The 13,987-nt window shown below is 42.9% G+C and overlaps 1 protein-coding gene across 14 annotated transcripts in view; it reads left to right on the top strand.

Annotated features, from left to right (window-relative positions):
* Positions 1-13,987, top strand: part of ZMYND8 (zinc finger MYND-type containing 8) — a 66,306-nt gene that overhangs the window by 10,988 nt on the left and 41,331 nt on the right. For 4 of the 14 annotated variants that reach the window (XR_008462893.1, XR_008462897.1, XR_008462892.1 and 1 more), the window contains exons 1-2: positions 11,041-11,061; positions 13,759-13,829. Coding sequence is in view for 2 of the 14 variants with exons in the window: in XM_054173734.1 (XP_054029709.1) it covers positions 13,805-13,829 (25 nt within the window). In the remaining 12 variants the exon portion in view is untranslated. Of the gene's footprint in view, positions 1-3,873; positions 3,966-4,196; positions 4,373-5,055; positions 5,140-6,642; positions 6,774-8,842; positions 8,912-11,039; positions 11,062-11,522; positions 11,659-13,758; positions 13,830-13,987 lie in introns of those variants that run through there. The other 10 variants (XR_008462895.1, XR_008462894.1, XR_008462898.1 and 7 more) reach the window with 9 other exon arrangements.

Genomic DNA, 13,987 nt, shown 5'->3' with positions numbered 1-13,987 from the left:
CTTCTGAAAATGTGGGACCTGACTTGAAAGGTATTTACTGTTGGATTCTGTATGACATGGCAAGTCTTACCTTCTGAACTTTGAGCAGTTACTGTTACTTCATCAGATGTGGAAGTGGAAAAGGTGGGGGAAACTCTTAAAGGAAAGGCATGAATTACACTGTATCGTGTTCTTAGTCTAGGGTTGTCAGGCCTGGACAGCCCAGGGCCAAGCTACAAGCCCTTAATGCTGCTTCTTTCCCTTGTTGTTTTTCGGTTGGTTTGCATTATTATTGTCCTCAGAAAGCAAAATATTCCTCCTCTCTTTTTGTGTATCTGTTCAAAATGTTACTTTTAAAGCACCATCCATTGCCCACTGTTCCCTCTTTTCATCCCTTTCAGGGTCATAAATATACCCCCCTCCTTTTCTGTCATATAGGCAACTCCTTGCTGGCATTTGTTTGGTTTTGAGGCTCTCAGTCTGTATTAAATAGCAGAGTCCCTTACAACACTGCTGCTTGCCATGCACTCTTTCTGGAGATTCTGCACAGTGGACATAGTTCTTTGCAAAGAACTCTGAACTCAGCAGGCTGCACCTCTAATATTGATGCCTTTTCATTTCCTTTTGACTGAATTCATCCTGTCCATCTTTGCTTTGGTTTCTCTCTTTAGCCTTTTTGGGCTTTTTTCCTGCCTTGCAGCCCTGTTTGCCCTTAACATCTCCAAAGCATTGAAAAGGACAGACACAAGTTAATCTAATCTCTGCCCTCCGTTTAACAAAGCTTTTAGCTTCCCTTGTCTCTCTCCTTTGTTTCCCTTACCTTTCTTTCCCTTCCCCCTCCAAAAGAATTTAAAAGAGTTGGCCAAGCTACAGCAGGACATGCGCTTGGAAATTGTGACTTAGCACACAAACTCTGAACTCCCCCAGCTGTATTTCTGGGCCATTAGATCAGACTTGTACCTCCTGTTGCAAAATGTGTATGGAAAGAAAATAAAGCAAAAGATATTTCAAGCTTTCCCTTTCTGATTCCTGACAGAATTCTTTTGTCTGTTTTAGCAGAGCAGCCTAGTGGCTGCATACAGATGCTGTGTTCTGTCTGATATGGTTTCTGTGGCTCTGTTCATGCTAATGACTGAAGCTTTGTAAATTTTTTTATTACTTTTCTCCCCCCACTACTTCCTCGAATCAAGAGGGTAGGACCTCAGGCCCTTTTCTTAGGCTGCTTCCGCTTCAATCTGCTGTATGCTGATTCTCTTTGGTAGGTTTAAGTGTGTCCGTTTGGCAGTGTTCCCAGTCACCATCAGCACTGCTGCATTCCCAGAGTCCTGCTTAGCACAAAGCAGTGACAAATTCACTGTATTTAGGTTTGCTTCCTTGCTGTACCTTACAGGGATTAGTTGTTTTGGGGTTTGTTTTTTTTAATAGAACAATACCAGAGTAGAGCACTCAATGAGCATACATGTTCATGGGTGGCAATTCTCACATTTACGGTGTGGAGGAATCAGATTTGGGGTGTCTGTGTGTTGAGGGGGGATGCCTCTGAGTTGCATAGGCCTTTAGGCATGCAATTACAAAGAGCTATCTTGAATGGTTGGAGCGGTTTAAACCCAGGCAAGCATGCACTTGAATGTCACACATTTGCAGTGTGTTTTTGCTGCTGTAGTGGGCTCTGTGATTCCCTCTATAGCAGCACTCCCTCTAGTTTCTGCTACATTCCTAAAACAGAACAAACTGCCAGGGTAATCCATGAGCCTTCCTGCTCCCTGCCCTGGAAAACGTTGCCAAAGCTAAAAAGGGAAAATGCTTCCATCAGGGACTCCAGATTTACTTAGGAGATGAGAATTTATACTCTAGGCTGTTAATCTGCCGTTGCAGCCTAGAACAGAAGAATACAAACAATGCAAGCAGAGAGAGAGCATGGCTTGGCAGTTTCCTGGTGACAACGGTATCTCAAGCAATAATCTGAATGCTGTATTGGACAATGCAGAGTAGGATTGTTAATTTTAGAGAGTTGCATAGTTGTAAGTCAGGTCGGCTCTCAAGCAAAGAGGTTTGTGTGGTAAAGCAGCTGTGTCATGAAAGGTGCTGCTGGAGCTCAGGGAGGAGGGCATGGGTTTATTTGTGGTGGTTGTCTCTGGGCTCATTAGCACTGCAGTAAGGGAGGCTGAGGCGTGTATTCTGCTTTCAACTGGCCTTGATTTATGGGAGACTCTTTAATCAGTTTTGCACAGTCCTAGATCTTGCCTGTTGTGTTGGAAGCATGTTTATTTTGCTGAGGTTATTTTAACTCGTTATTTAATAATTATTGTTTCAGTATTTACTACAACTCTCTACAACTCCATTTGGTTTTGGTTTTGGTTTTAATAAATAATCCTTTGATAATATGCAGTACACTTCAGAACCACCTTTTTCTCTGTGGTTTCCATTGTACTTTGGTGATGGTTACAGAATGACAGTGCCTAGGTACCTAAAATTTTAACCAAAAACGTCATGTTTGAGCAGAACTGTTTGGGCCCTTCTAAATGTTTGACCTTTAAAATCTTCATCTGGAGTTAAGACTTTCTTCCTTCCTGGCACAGGGATAAATCCTCCCACTTTCACTGCGTTAGGGATGAGAACTGAATCGTGGGTTTGAATCAAATGCTTGGGAATTGGCCCAAGATCAAGCCGGCTGCTTACACGCACTTTGGTTTCATTTGCAGTATTTTAGAAGATGAAAGGTAAAGCAAAACCATCTGAAAGGCTGTATCAGTGTTGTTGTGAAAGGAGACAGATAACTTGCCACGTAGGGAAAACACCATCCTTTCAGGGCCTCTCTTGGATCTTAAAAAACACCAAGTCCTACAGGGTTAATGGGCAGGAAGCTGCAGCTGCAGCGGCTAACACGGAAGTCAGATTTTTGTGTAACAGCCTGGGCAGGCTGAAAGGTGGGGGCCGGGGTGTGTGTGTGTGTGTAGGGGCGGGGGGGGGGAGATTGGAGAGACCAGGAGCTGTGTGATGCTGGTATTTCAGGGTACGTGCTGCAGCAGTTTTATAAGCAGAAGGTATGCGCTGAATGCAGCAGCACTCTGTGATGGTGCACTTTGCATTGTGCACCAGTTTTTGGGAACTGGAGAGGCCAGGAGCTGGTGTGATGCTGCTATTATGTCGGTATTTCAGGTACGTGCTGCAGCAGGGTCATAAAAGAGGGCATGCACTGAATGCAGCAGCACTGTGATGGTCGTTTGCGTTGTACACGAGTTTTTGTGGAAGCGAGAGACAAAGTTTTTCCTCTTCAGGGCTCAGCTGATCACGGTCCTTGAAGCAATCCCACTGTCGGTGTGGGGTTGCTACCCTAGGAGTTAATACTGTTGCATTTGAAATCAGGGGTAGGAGACTTCTCTCTGAATTTTCAGTCCCTGCCTGTTCACTGTGCATGCTCACTGTCAGTATGTTTTTGCCCTCTTTCTGAGGCCCTGCTTTCTCCGTGCAACACGCTGCAGAACACCAGCCAAGTGAATTTCACTTTTTGCTTGTAAAGAGCAGCTTTTGTTCTTTGCAGTCAGGACGAACCCTTCCTCCTTCAGGTTTAAAATCTCCGAATGCCTTCAGTAATGGCATGTTGAGACACGTTTGCTCGAACAGGCAGCTCGCTGTCGCTTCCCTCTGCTTGCAAATCTGTGTGATTTACCGAGGGAGAGCACATCTGGGGTGTCTTTTTAGGTTTTCCTTGGTGAAACGGGCCTAGCTTAGCCTGTCTCCTCTGCGCTCAGGATGGCTCCTGCTTGCCAGAGCTGCACAAAGATAATCGCTCAGGAAGTGTTTCAGCCAATCCCCTGCCGCTTTACATTCGGATTTAGCGGCGCAGCCAATCCGGGGTTAGCTTTTATTGGTTAGACAGATCATCAAGCTGGAGTGCCAAGCCCTTTCTGCCTGAGCACTGAGAGCCTGTCCTCCATGTTTTATAAGTATTGACATAACACTGTGTTAACAATGCATCCACAGAGGTAAGCCTTACTTTTTACATTGTTTTTTTTTCTCTAAGACCTATGAGTTGTGGGTTGAGAGCGTGATTCTCTGCGATCTGTCGTGCAAAACTCACACCACAGCACTTTATTAAGTTGGAACTGTTTAAATTTGCTTTCTTGGGTCACATGGTTAGTAGCCATTAGCCACAGCTTTATTTTGCAGGCTGGCAAAAGCTTGGCATACCTGCTTCTTCACAGGAGGACGGTGTTTGTAGAGTTTATCAAGGTCCTGGTATTCCAAAGAAGCTTTCTGTCTGTGAGCAGTTTGCCAGCACTATTGTCTGTTGTGTCACATGCCTGCTGAAGAGAAAATGGAAGCTAGGGAGCAGATGCATTTAACTGCCCTACAGGGAGCCAAGCAGGGATAATGGCAGACAGCAGAACAGGCAAGTTTACCTCTCTAACCAGTGAATGGAAGAGCTGAGATAAGTTATCTCTGAGAAAATTGGGGATTTTTAAAAACCTAGACATCAGCAAAAAGTGCTAATGGCAGATTGTAGATATTGGGCCTAGGTGGTGGTGTGCTGTTGCATCATGTTTTTAATGCAGCTTATCTTAACTTGCAATAATGACTGAATCTTTTTTCTTGCAGGGGTAATTAATACAATGTATTTCTCTTTCTGAGGGACAATGTATGGTTAATATTTTGTTCCTTTCAAAGGGGGTTTTTGTGCTGCAGATTTTGGAAAAGGGGTTGCTGCTCCTAAAAAAAAAAAAAAAATGCAGCAGTGCATCTGTTTGCAAATCTGATTCTTTATGGAAAAAAATGTTTTGGAACTGTTAGCTTTCTCGTTTTACATAGTTCAAATAAACTAATGGACCTTTTATCTGTGCCTTTTTGTTTTACCCTGTATCAGCCACAGTTCTGTGTTGTGGAGTCCAGAGGATATAAAATCCTATGTGGTTCATGACAGTAGTACATGTTGTTCGTTCTTGGGTTTTATCCTTTTCTTTTTTCTTCTTCTTCTTTTTTTTTTTTTTTTCCTTTTCTCTCTCTCTCGTTCTTTTTTCTTTTTTTTTTTATTTTTTTTTTTTTACTTTTGGTTTAATGCTACGTAATTATTCCAAGAAATTCCTTTTTGATCAATTCCCAAATCTGCCAGCCTGTTGTATCTTCTTAACTGGAAAAATGAGATGGGTGCTTGAACAGTTGGTAAGTAAGCAGCATGCTACTCTCTGAACATTTTTAATAGTTTTCCAAACATTTTGTTTTCCCTGGGTCAGTTAGTCCAGCAGATGAAGCAATGTTGGTGCTTAGGCATAGGGAAAAAAAAATCAGCTTTGCTTAGCGTCCATTTTAAGGGACTTGTAAAAACTGTTCCAGTTTGAATGCAGCTTTTCTGATCATTTGTCTCTAAAGTTTGGAGCTTGTGCTGCCCGTTTACCTCAGGCCAGTGAAAAATAATTTACTTGCTCTTTGTTCACGGATCATTAATTACCATCTTTGTGGGGTGTAGTGCATTTTTGTTGTTCTTTAGGCTTCTGAGGTGTGATGAAAGTGCTGGTACTCAGCTATGAAGTGACCTTATGAAGTAAAGTAAATCGTGCTTAATGAGCATATGTTTCTGATACTATACAGAGCATAATCTCACACAAACCTGCTTGATTTATAGCTAATTAGAACGTTTTGTGCCCTTTATTAAGATTTTCCTTGTAGTGTTTGCATGCTTGTTTTAACAACCTGTTTTCCAGCGATTACCAGTATTGTTGCAAAGGCAGAGGAAGGATGCTAGGATGCTCTTTTGTGCTTTTAGTGTGCTTTTTGCACTTGTTTGAACAGTCCACACACATTCATTTTAGGGAAAAACTTAGAGCTCAGCCAGCTTTGCAGATGACTGCACCGAGGCACAGTTTGCATGCTGACTTTTACAGAAGGCTGCCATATATTTGATAACATTCTGCAACATAACAATTTACCTCTGGTTACTTGTTTACCAGTATGAGTATCTTTGAATATCTCACTTTGCTTAACAGCTTCCCCCCCCACCCCGCCATCACTCTCCTTTCCCTCTCCCCCCCCCTTCTTCTCCCCCCCAAGGATTAGATTATAAGAATGTCTAGTGCAGTTTGGAACCTGAAACACTGCTGGCTTCTAGCACTGAGTTTCATGTGATAGCATTTCTGTATGCAATTGTAATGCATTTTCCAGCACAGATAAAAGTGCTGAGCCATCTAAGAAGTTATTCTGGTTTCTGTTCTCCAGTTGCTAAAATCAGAAATTCTGTTTGGACGTCATTTTCCTAGCAGTAGTTTACCCACATTAGCAGTTTACTTTCAGTCTTAAAGAGTGCACAACGTAGTATTTGTTTAATGTGAGGAAGCAGGAGTAAGTGAGCTGCAATCAGAAAGCTTGTATTAAAATGGCTCCCACAGGTTTTGTTAAACCAGGATCTGTTTCAGATCTGCACCTCCAGACACACAGCTGACAGTGAAGCATGAGCTGCCCTTGTGCATGCAGTGAAACATGGCACGGTGAGGCTGTGAAAGTTCACTATTTTTAATCACTCAAATACTATTTCTTTTATAGTTTGCAAAAACTAAATGTCTGCATTGCAGCAAGATGTCTGAGGCAAGGTAGAGACAGCAGTGTTGTTTTACAGATCAGCCCAATGGCGCTGCTCCCAGGAGTGCTGCAGCCAATAGAAGCAGGGGCTAGGTTAAAGATTGACAATTGCAGTGGCAAGACTGAGAAAGGCCTTCTGGAAATTTCTACCATCTTTGTTCCAGCTAAGTAAAGCAAATTCAGCCAAGCTGAAGAATTCCATGTATTTTTGGTGCTTTGTCAAGGTATGATGCTATCACTCACTCTCACAGATTGCATAATAAGAGGCACTCTGCTGCTTTTTTTGCTGCTCAGGACAGATGGGATGTGGGGGTTGGTTTAGGTGAGAGATGTAGGGAAAAAGAAGGGATGCTTTCTGCCCAGGGTTTTGCAGTACTGGATCCCGTTCTTGTCACCATTAGACTGGTCATGTATGAAGCAGTGTGGCTGAGGTTTATTCAGCTTGTAACAAGTGGCCATCATTCTCCTGTAACTAGCAGCTAATCGTGTAATTGCACTTTTTCTGGCTACTGAAGAGTAATTTGAATTGCCCAGGATGAATATGTTTAGCCATTATTATTTAGTGCCAGCATCTAGTTACTTTTGTAATTAACTGGACAAAGGATGCATTGGGGTGGGGGGAAGAGGGAGTGGAACAAAGGAGTGATCAGGATTATAAATTATGATGCAAACATTAGCTTTTTAAAAGCTACATGCCCCTCATTTTTTTCAACAAAGCTGAATAGTGCCAGGGCAAGACTGAGGGAGTTCTTTAAACAAATGCCATTACTTAACACACTGAGAATGAAAAAAATGCAGAGTATAAACCACTCCAAATGTGACATTTCCCCTCTCATCAGGCAGCAGTATTGAAAGGTAGGGGAAGACCTGCACTGCTACTAAGGAGGCATGTAAAAATAGGAACTTCATGCTCAAAAATCACACCCAGGTAGATTCCATGACACATTTAGCCCTTTATATCAGTGTCTACAATTCCACAAGCTTCAGCTGTCTTCCATTTTGTGATATCACTTCTTCCCTTCCCCCCCGCCCCCCTTTTTGCTTTGTTTTCAAGTGTATTGGCCATGTGGATTCAGTAGCTGCAAATGGTCGTGGTCAGTTTTCCATAGCACTGGTGCCCCTCTAACACAATTGGTTAAAAGATGACAAATGGCAGTAAAAGCTCTCTTCTCTGGGTATTAATTATAATCTCCTAAATATCTGAAGTTTGAACATCACCTTTGTCCATGTAGAACGCGGTAGACAATGTCCAATTTTTGTTACTTGTGGATCCCTGATATTTTTCCCACAGGCACACGAATGCCATTCCAGTGACCTCTTAAAGCAGGTTTGATTTCCTTAGTTATTGTCTGCAGCTCCCTTAGTAATAGTACCCTGGCTTGGATGGGGGTGGGGGCTGCAAACTGGTGTAGGCCACCAAGCTTGGCCCTTTAAATTGTATTTAGTAAGCATTTAAAAATATGTATTAATGAGCAGCTCTTGTATTCATGGGTTAAAGTCTGCTTCAGAAAGAGCCACATAGGAACTGAGGTTTAGTTAGTTGACAGAAGTTGTCTGTCATTCTTATGTTAACCCTTTACTGCCAGTTGCCACAGCATCTGTTTCATGCTGTGAGGTTAAAGCCATGCTGAAGCAGGATGTTATCACCCTTAATCCATCCACTATGAACCTTTACTTTCAAACGTGATTGTTCTCCAGTTATGTTTTGAGCATCTGAAATCTGTAGCTGTTCTGGTTGCCTTGCTTGGGCCTGAGCTCTCTAGTTTACAGCCTTAGCAAAGATGACATGACACCAAGGATCTCCCTCCCTCCCCTGATTTTTTTTGTGGAGCTATTTCAGATGCACACTGACTAGGAATAATGTTTTAAACGTGGCCTCAACGTCCTTTAAATTAAATGTTTATGTGTTTAGTTTGCTCGTTACCAGAGGTAACTAGCTTGGACACTGCTGGATGTAGATATCCAAGCCAGCAATTTGTATGTGTGTTAATTGCTTCACACAAACTGAGCACTTTGCAGGGAATTCTGCAAGAGGCAGTGTGAAATCTGGGGTGCCGTGAGCGGAGTCAGTCTGGAATGGGGTGATTGCCTTAGGAACCTGTGGCTGACAAAGCTCCCTGCCTGGTGCCTTTTTAGCTCAGCACTCGGATGTCAGGTGTCCTTTTGTCATACTCTCCCATTTCTGATATTTAGCTGCCTGCTTCCATTGCAGCCCTGCTGTTTGCACAAGAGGTGCTGCTGGTGAATGAAGTGCTACCATTTTAGCTCCAGTGCAGGGCTGAGGCAGTGCAGTGCTGGCAGACGCCATTTTAAGGAGCCTGCATAAATAGCATAGCTCCCGATGAGTAAGAGACTGTTGTAGGTGAGTGCTTATACACAGCTGCTCTTTATTCAGCAATGGCATGCAAATATTTGCTTCACATTTTTTATTGAATGCAGGGTCTTGAAATCATTATTTAGAATTGCTGTGCACAAATGTGGTAGAGGAGAGGCAGGAATTGTCTTAAGGGTGAAATTCAGTTTTAGTGCTTAAAGGCTTAAATCAGGGGTTTTCTGGTCTGTTTTCTGCTAATGAAAAGGAGAAGTGAATTCCATAACGATAGAGCTCTTTATTTTAGCTGAATGTGTGTTCCCTGCTGTAGATCTGGGTTGTGTTTGTGGGCATTGCTGTTTCGAGTGGTTTTCCATATCTGTCAGTTTTTCTTGGTTAAACGTCAAGGTGCAGCAGTTCATCTGCAACTTTTAATTGCTCTTTGTAGTTAATGTAGCTTAGAGCAGCTTTCAGCATTTTCATCTCCGGACCATTTTCCAGGTCAGTACTGCTACTGGTGCAGGAATGATTTCCTCACCAGAGAAATCAGGACTTTATTTACTGGTCTAAAATGTGAAGAACCGAATTTCCTATAATTCCCCTGCCTCCTCCCTTCAGTTTAATAGAAAAGATGTTTAAAAATTAGGCAGCTAAGTTCTTTTTGCCTCAGCATCAGTAAGTCTTGTATGTTTGCAAGCCTTTCCCTTCCCCCCCCCCTCCTTTTCTGTCTCCAGCTATCCCCAAGGGATTAACTTCCACCCCTTCTCCCCTCGTTCAGACACATTCAAATCATTTGTATGAAACAAATTATTTAACATTTTAGCAAACAATTCCTTCCTTTTTGTAAGTTTTGTCAATAGCAGCAGGGAAGTTTTAAATGATTGATTTGTGTTCTAGGCAATTGACAGGGCAACTGGCAAAGCTTAAAATTTCAATTGTGTTCTTCAAATGTGCTCCTCTATGTTCATTCATCTTAATGAGGAAACGAAGAGCAGCTTTCAGAAGGGCATTGGGCATTTCTGGTACTTGTTTGGGTATCTAAATGAGGATGGACCAGCAGCATCTTGGAGCGGCAGCAGCAGCAGAGCATCGCATTTATAGTACACATACCTGACAGCAATGTCTGCTGTCTGAAATAACAGTTCTGAGCCCTGCAAAAACCAATCAGCACATGAAAACTCTCTAGGACAGGCTACTTGATCACACAGTTGTTGTTTCCACAGAACTAGATGCTTGTTTATGATTATTTTGCTGCTGGTTTTAATTTTCTTTGCGTTCTGTTGTGGCTAATAGTTAGGTGCATGTCATCAAGGACCTGTTTTACTTGAATGATTTAATTTGAAACCTCTTGGTTCATGAAATTTCTGCCTTTGGAAGTTTGTGCTTTATAAAGCATTTTCAGAAGACTGCTTATCTTGGTGGAGGGTGCAAAGATCTGCCAGCTTTAGCAAAGGCACTGTAAACTCGCTGAGAATTGCCAGTGTGTATTTACAAACTTGAGTCTTCAGGATTGCCACCACAGTCACCACTGCTGCCGGTCAAAGCATGTCATGTTGTGCAAGTCACAATACATTACAGCAGAGAAAACAATGGGAGATGTTTCTGAAGAGCTGTGAACTGAAAGTAGCTTTTATGGCTGTGTCTAATACCCTCACTTCACTGTGCCCCACCAACATTTTGATTTTTCTTTTTTTTCAGAACCCATTTTGGTGATTTTCTCACATACTTGTATGTGTGTGCCCTCCAAAGGTTTGAGATTAATTATAGTAAAGAGACTATGGAGAGGCAATCTGTTCTTCTGAGGCTTGCTTTGCATAGTGCAGTAGGTCACCTCTGAATTCTGCTTTGGCTGTGGGTGCTTCACAGTATGCATGTGTGTCTAGGATATGTGCACCTCCACTGCTGAGAAGACTGAAGAACCTTTGTGTCAAGTGGTGAATGCATATGTGAGTGCTCATTTATACTTCACATCTCTGGGAGAGCTGACTTTAGGCATCTTGTGTGTGGTGTAGCAGAGATGGGTCAAGACACTTGGTTCATCTTGGAAGTGCTTATGAAGAGTGGTTTTCTTGTCTCTGTAGATGTCTTGAAAGAACACTCAAAAAGGTGCTGGAGGATACAGGCTGAATTTTCCAAATTAAGATCATGAGATGGGGTGGGACAGATTTAGAACTGAAGAAACCTCGTCTGCTGCGCAGGAGGTAGGAGTGGTGACCAGGAACACCCCTGCAGCGCTAGGTTTGGGCCCACAGGCTCCCAGCATCCTCAGTCGGCTCTGTAACTTCCCCTGTTACTGGTGTCAGGGATGCAGGAGCAGTTGCTGTTACTGTTGCTGTGCTGATCTCTCACACCCATTTCTCAGCCAGGGTTCCTGCACAGCTCGGATTCTTGTCCCACTGACTTGTAGCAGTGGCTTTATCTTTCTTGGATCCCATTGCCCTGAGGTCCTGATTTGAACAAAATGCGCCAGATAGATTTGGAGCTCTGGAATGTTGTGATTGCTTTAATAGAACTTAAATGGGAGCTGCTGCTGGAAGGGTATTGCCCTCTCCCCCGCCTTCCCCACATGTGGTACACTCCCATTTCCTCTCTGCACATCCCACTGCACAGCAAGCTAGATCACAGAGCAGAGCCAGTTAAAATGAACATGCTCCCTGGAACATGAAGTCATGGGTGGGGGAAAACCATTCCTTTTAGTAGCAGCCTGTGTAAAATGATCTTAAGGCTTCAACCTGAGTCTCCTAAAGACTTGTGTGACCTAGCCTGTGACTGAAACTGGATCTGTGTTTTAAACCCAGGTAATGTGTGCTGCCAAATTACTTCACTCTTGACAGAATTAGTGTGGATTATTCTATAGTTACCTGAGTGCATTATTAATCCTGTGTACATGATGTTTTTAAATGTGGGGTTTGTTACAGTTTGGTGATATTGAAATAGGATTTTATAAGGGTGGAGGGGAAGGAAAAGCCAGTGCAACACTGGAAGAGAACAATGAACCCATCCTGTGAGCCCATCCCTTCCCTTTGCTTAGAAAAGAGAATGGGCAGAGGCAAGTGGTGCATGAAATGTTTTGGTGTCTGCAACATGCCGCCAGCTCCTCTTTGCTGGAGGCCCTCTGGGAAAGGGTGTAACAAATGTGCAGTATAATTGATCTGCCCATGCATAGTAAATTGGAGAGCACTGGGGTAGGGTCAGCTATGTTATGCATTTAATCTGCCCATGCAAAATAAAGCTGGGAAGCGTTGTGCCAGGGTCAGCTGTGCTACACGTTGCCCATATTTCTGGTCACATGGCTGCTTTTCCTCGCCACTGGAATGAGCAGCATAGTCCACAAGCTGGGAGACTGGGTACTGGTGGAGCAGAACTCCTCTACAGTGGTCTAAAGAGCTTGCTTTGGGAGTTGTTGCTATATACAAATGACAAGTAGAGCAAATGATTCCTGCAGTTTGTGGATCTTCCCAGCTTTGGGTCTTCCATACGCTGACTTCAGTTAATTTGTATTTAACATTTTTACTGATTTAACTGTCCTGTTTAAAAATGTGAAAGGAATTGCAGCATAACCCCTTGGTAGCTGACAGTTGATTACAAGTAGCTTTACTTTGTGTAGGAAGCTGTTTGAACTTATACTAGTAGCAGAGCTCCTGCTAACATAAACTGTCAGGCTGAAGAGTTTCTTGGACAGAAATGTAACCAAGTCCTCAGGAGTGTTTACCAGCTCTGATTAGCTGCCTCAGGCAGAGTTAACCACTGTGGCTAAAGCAGAGATCTCTAGCTGTTCTCTTGGCCTCTAGTGGAACTAAGTGTTCTTGGAGCTGGAGTGGCTGAATGGATCTTGGTCCACTCCTCAGGAGCACTAGTTTGTGGTCTGCCATGTCATTGTAAACTGGTATCAGCTGACAGGAGTGGTCTAGACAGTAAATGGTCAGTCCTGAGGTGAAGATCTCTGTCCTGCTTGGCTTTGTGCACTGCTGGTGTGAATGGGCAACTGGGATACCTGCTTCAGGCACCATGACCTCATTTGTCTGTCATTCTGAATTTGCCTTGCCACAACATCCTGTTTTTTCTTTTGTCTTTCGTCTACAGTAGTCAAATCTCTAAAACTGGTCTGTAGCTCAATATTCATCCTAGTTCTTTTTTCCCTTCCCTTCCACTCTCCTTCCCAAACTGACTTAACCAGTCAAATTCATTGAATGGCATCACTATGAGAAACTAGAATATCAGCAGGTCAGATATAGTTTATCTACTTAATCATTTAATCCTGCCTGAAGTAAATTAAAACTGCATTAGGCTGAATGGTTGAATAATAGTAGCAACTCTGTTCTGGTTGCTCTTTACTATAGTCAGTAATAATTGGTAGAATTGTAATGCCAATAAATGATAAATGCTCAGTTTTTTTATTTTGTGGTCTGGTTCAAAAATCCTTGAGATTATTTAATATTTAAAGTTCCATTTTATCTTCTAATTTTGCAAGCTCTTCTGTGTTGCTTAAATGTCCTAGTTGAGCTGATCTGTTTCACTGCTGCTGGCGAGTGTTTAAATGTTAGCAGGCATCTGTCCACAGAGTTTGCAGAGGCCTTAGATTAGGAGCTACAAGGAAGAGAGTTGCTATCAGTCTGTCACATACAATTTATAGAGAACCTTCAGTACACAGCACAGGATTGGCATTAGTAGAGCTGTTACCTGTGTAATTGGTAACATGCAGCAGGTGTGTGTGCCTGGGATGTTTCTCCACATGTTTTGGTTGATGAGTGCCCTGGCAAACTGCAGACCTCTCCTCTCATCAGAGATGTTCAATGTAGTTGTGTCTGGCAGTTTTACGTTGACCTGCTGTACATGAAGGTAGACATGGGAATAATGCAGTCTGTAACTGTTCTAATTCACCTCTTTGAATCCTGCAGCTTGGCTGAAGAGGAAATAAAGGCAGAGCAGGAGGTGGTGGAGGGGATGGATATCTCCACTCGATCCAAAGGTAAGAAGGAATATTTCATCTGTGTTCTATAACACAGAGATATTTGTACACCAAGACAATGAAACTGTGCAGTCTACCCTGAAGCTGCTCCTGAAGAGAGGCTGTTGTACTTTTCTGCAGTGACTGTCGGCTGTTGGAAAGTGGTTCTGGTTTTGCCT

This window comes from Dryobates pubescens, chromosome 26, assembly GCF_014839835.1.
Source record: "Dryobates pubescens isolate bDryPub1 chromosome 26, bDryPub1.pri, whole genome shotgun sequence".
In the NCBI taxonomy this organism is placed as follows: domain Eukaryota; kingdom Metazoa; phylum Chordata; class Aves; order Piciformes; family Picidae; genus Dryobates; species Dryobates pubescens.
This window is presented reverse-complemented; position numbering and strand designations above follow the sequence as displayed.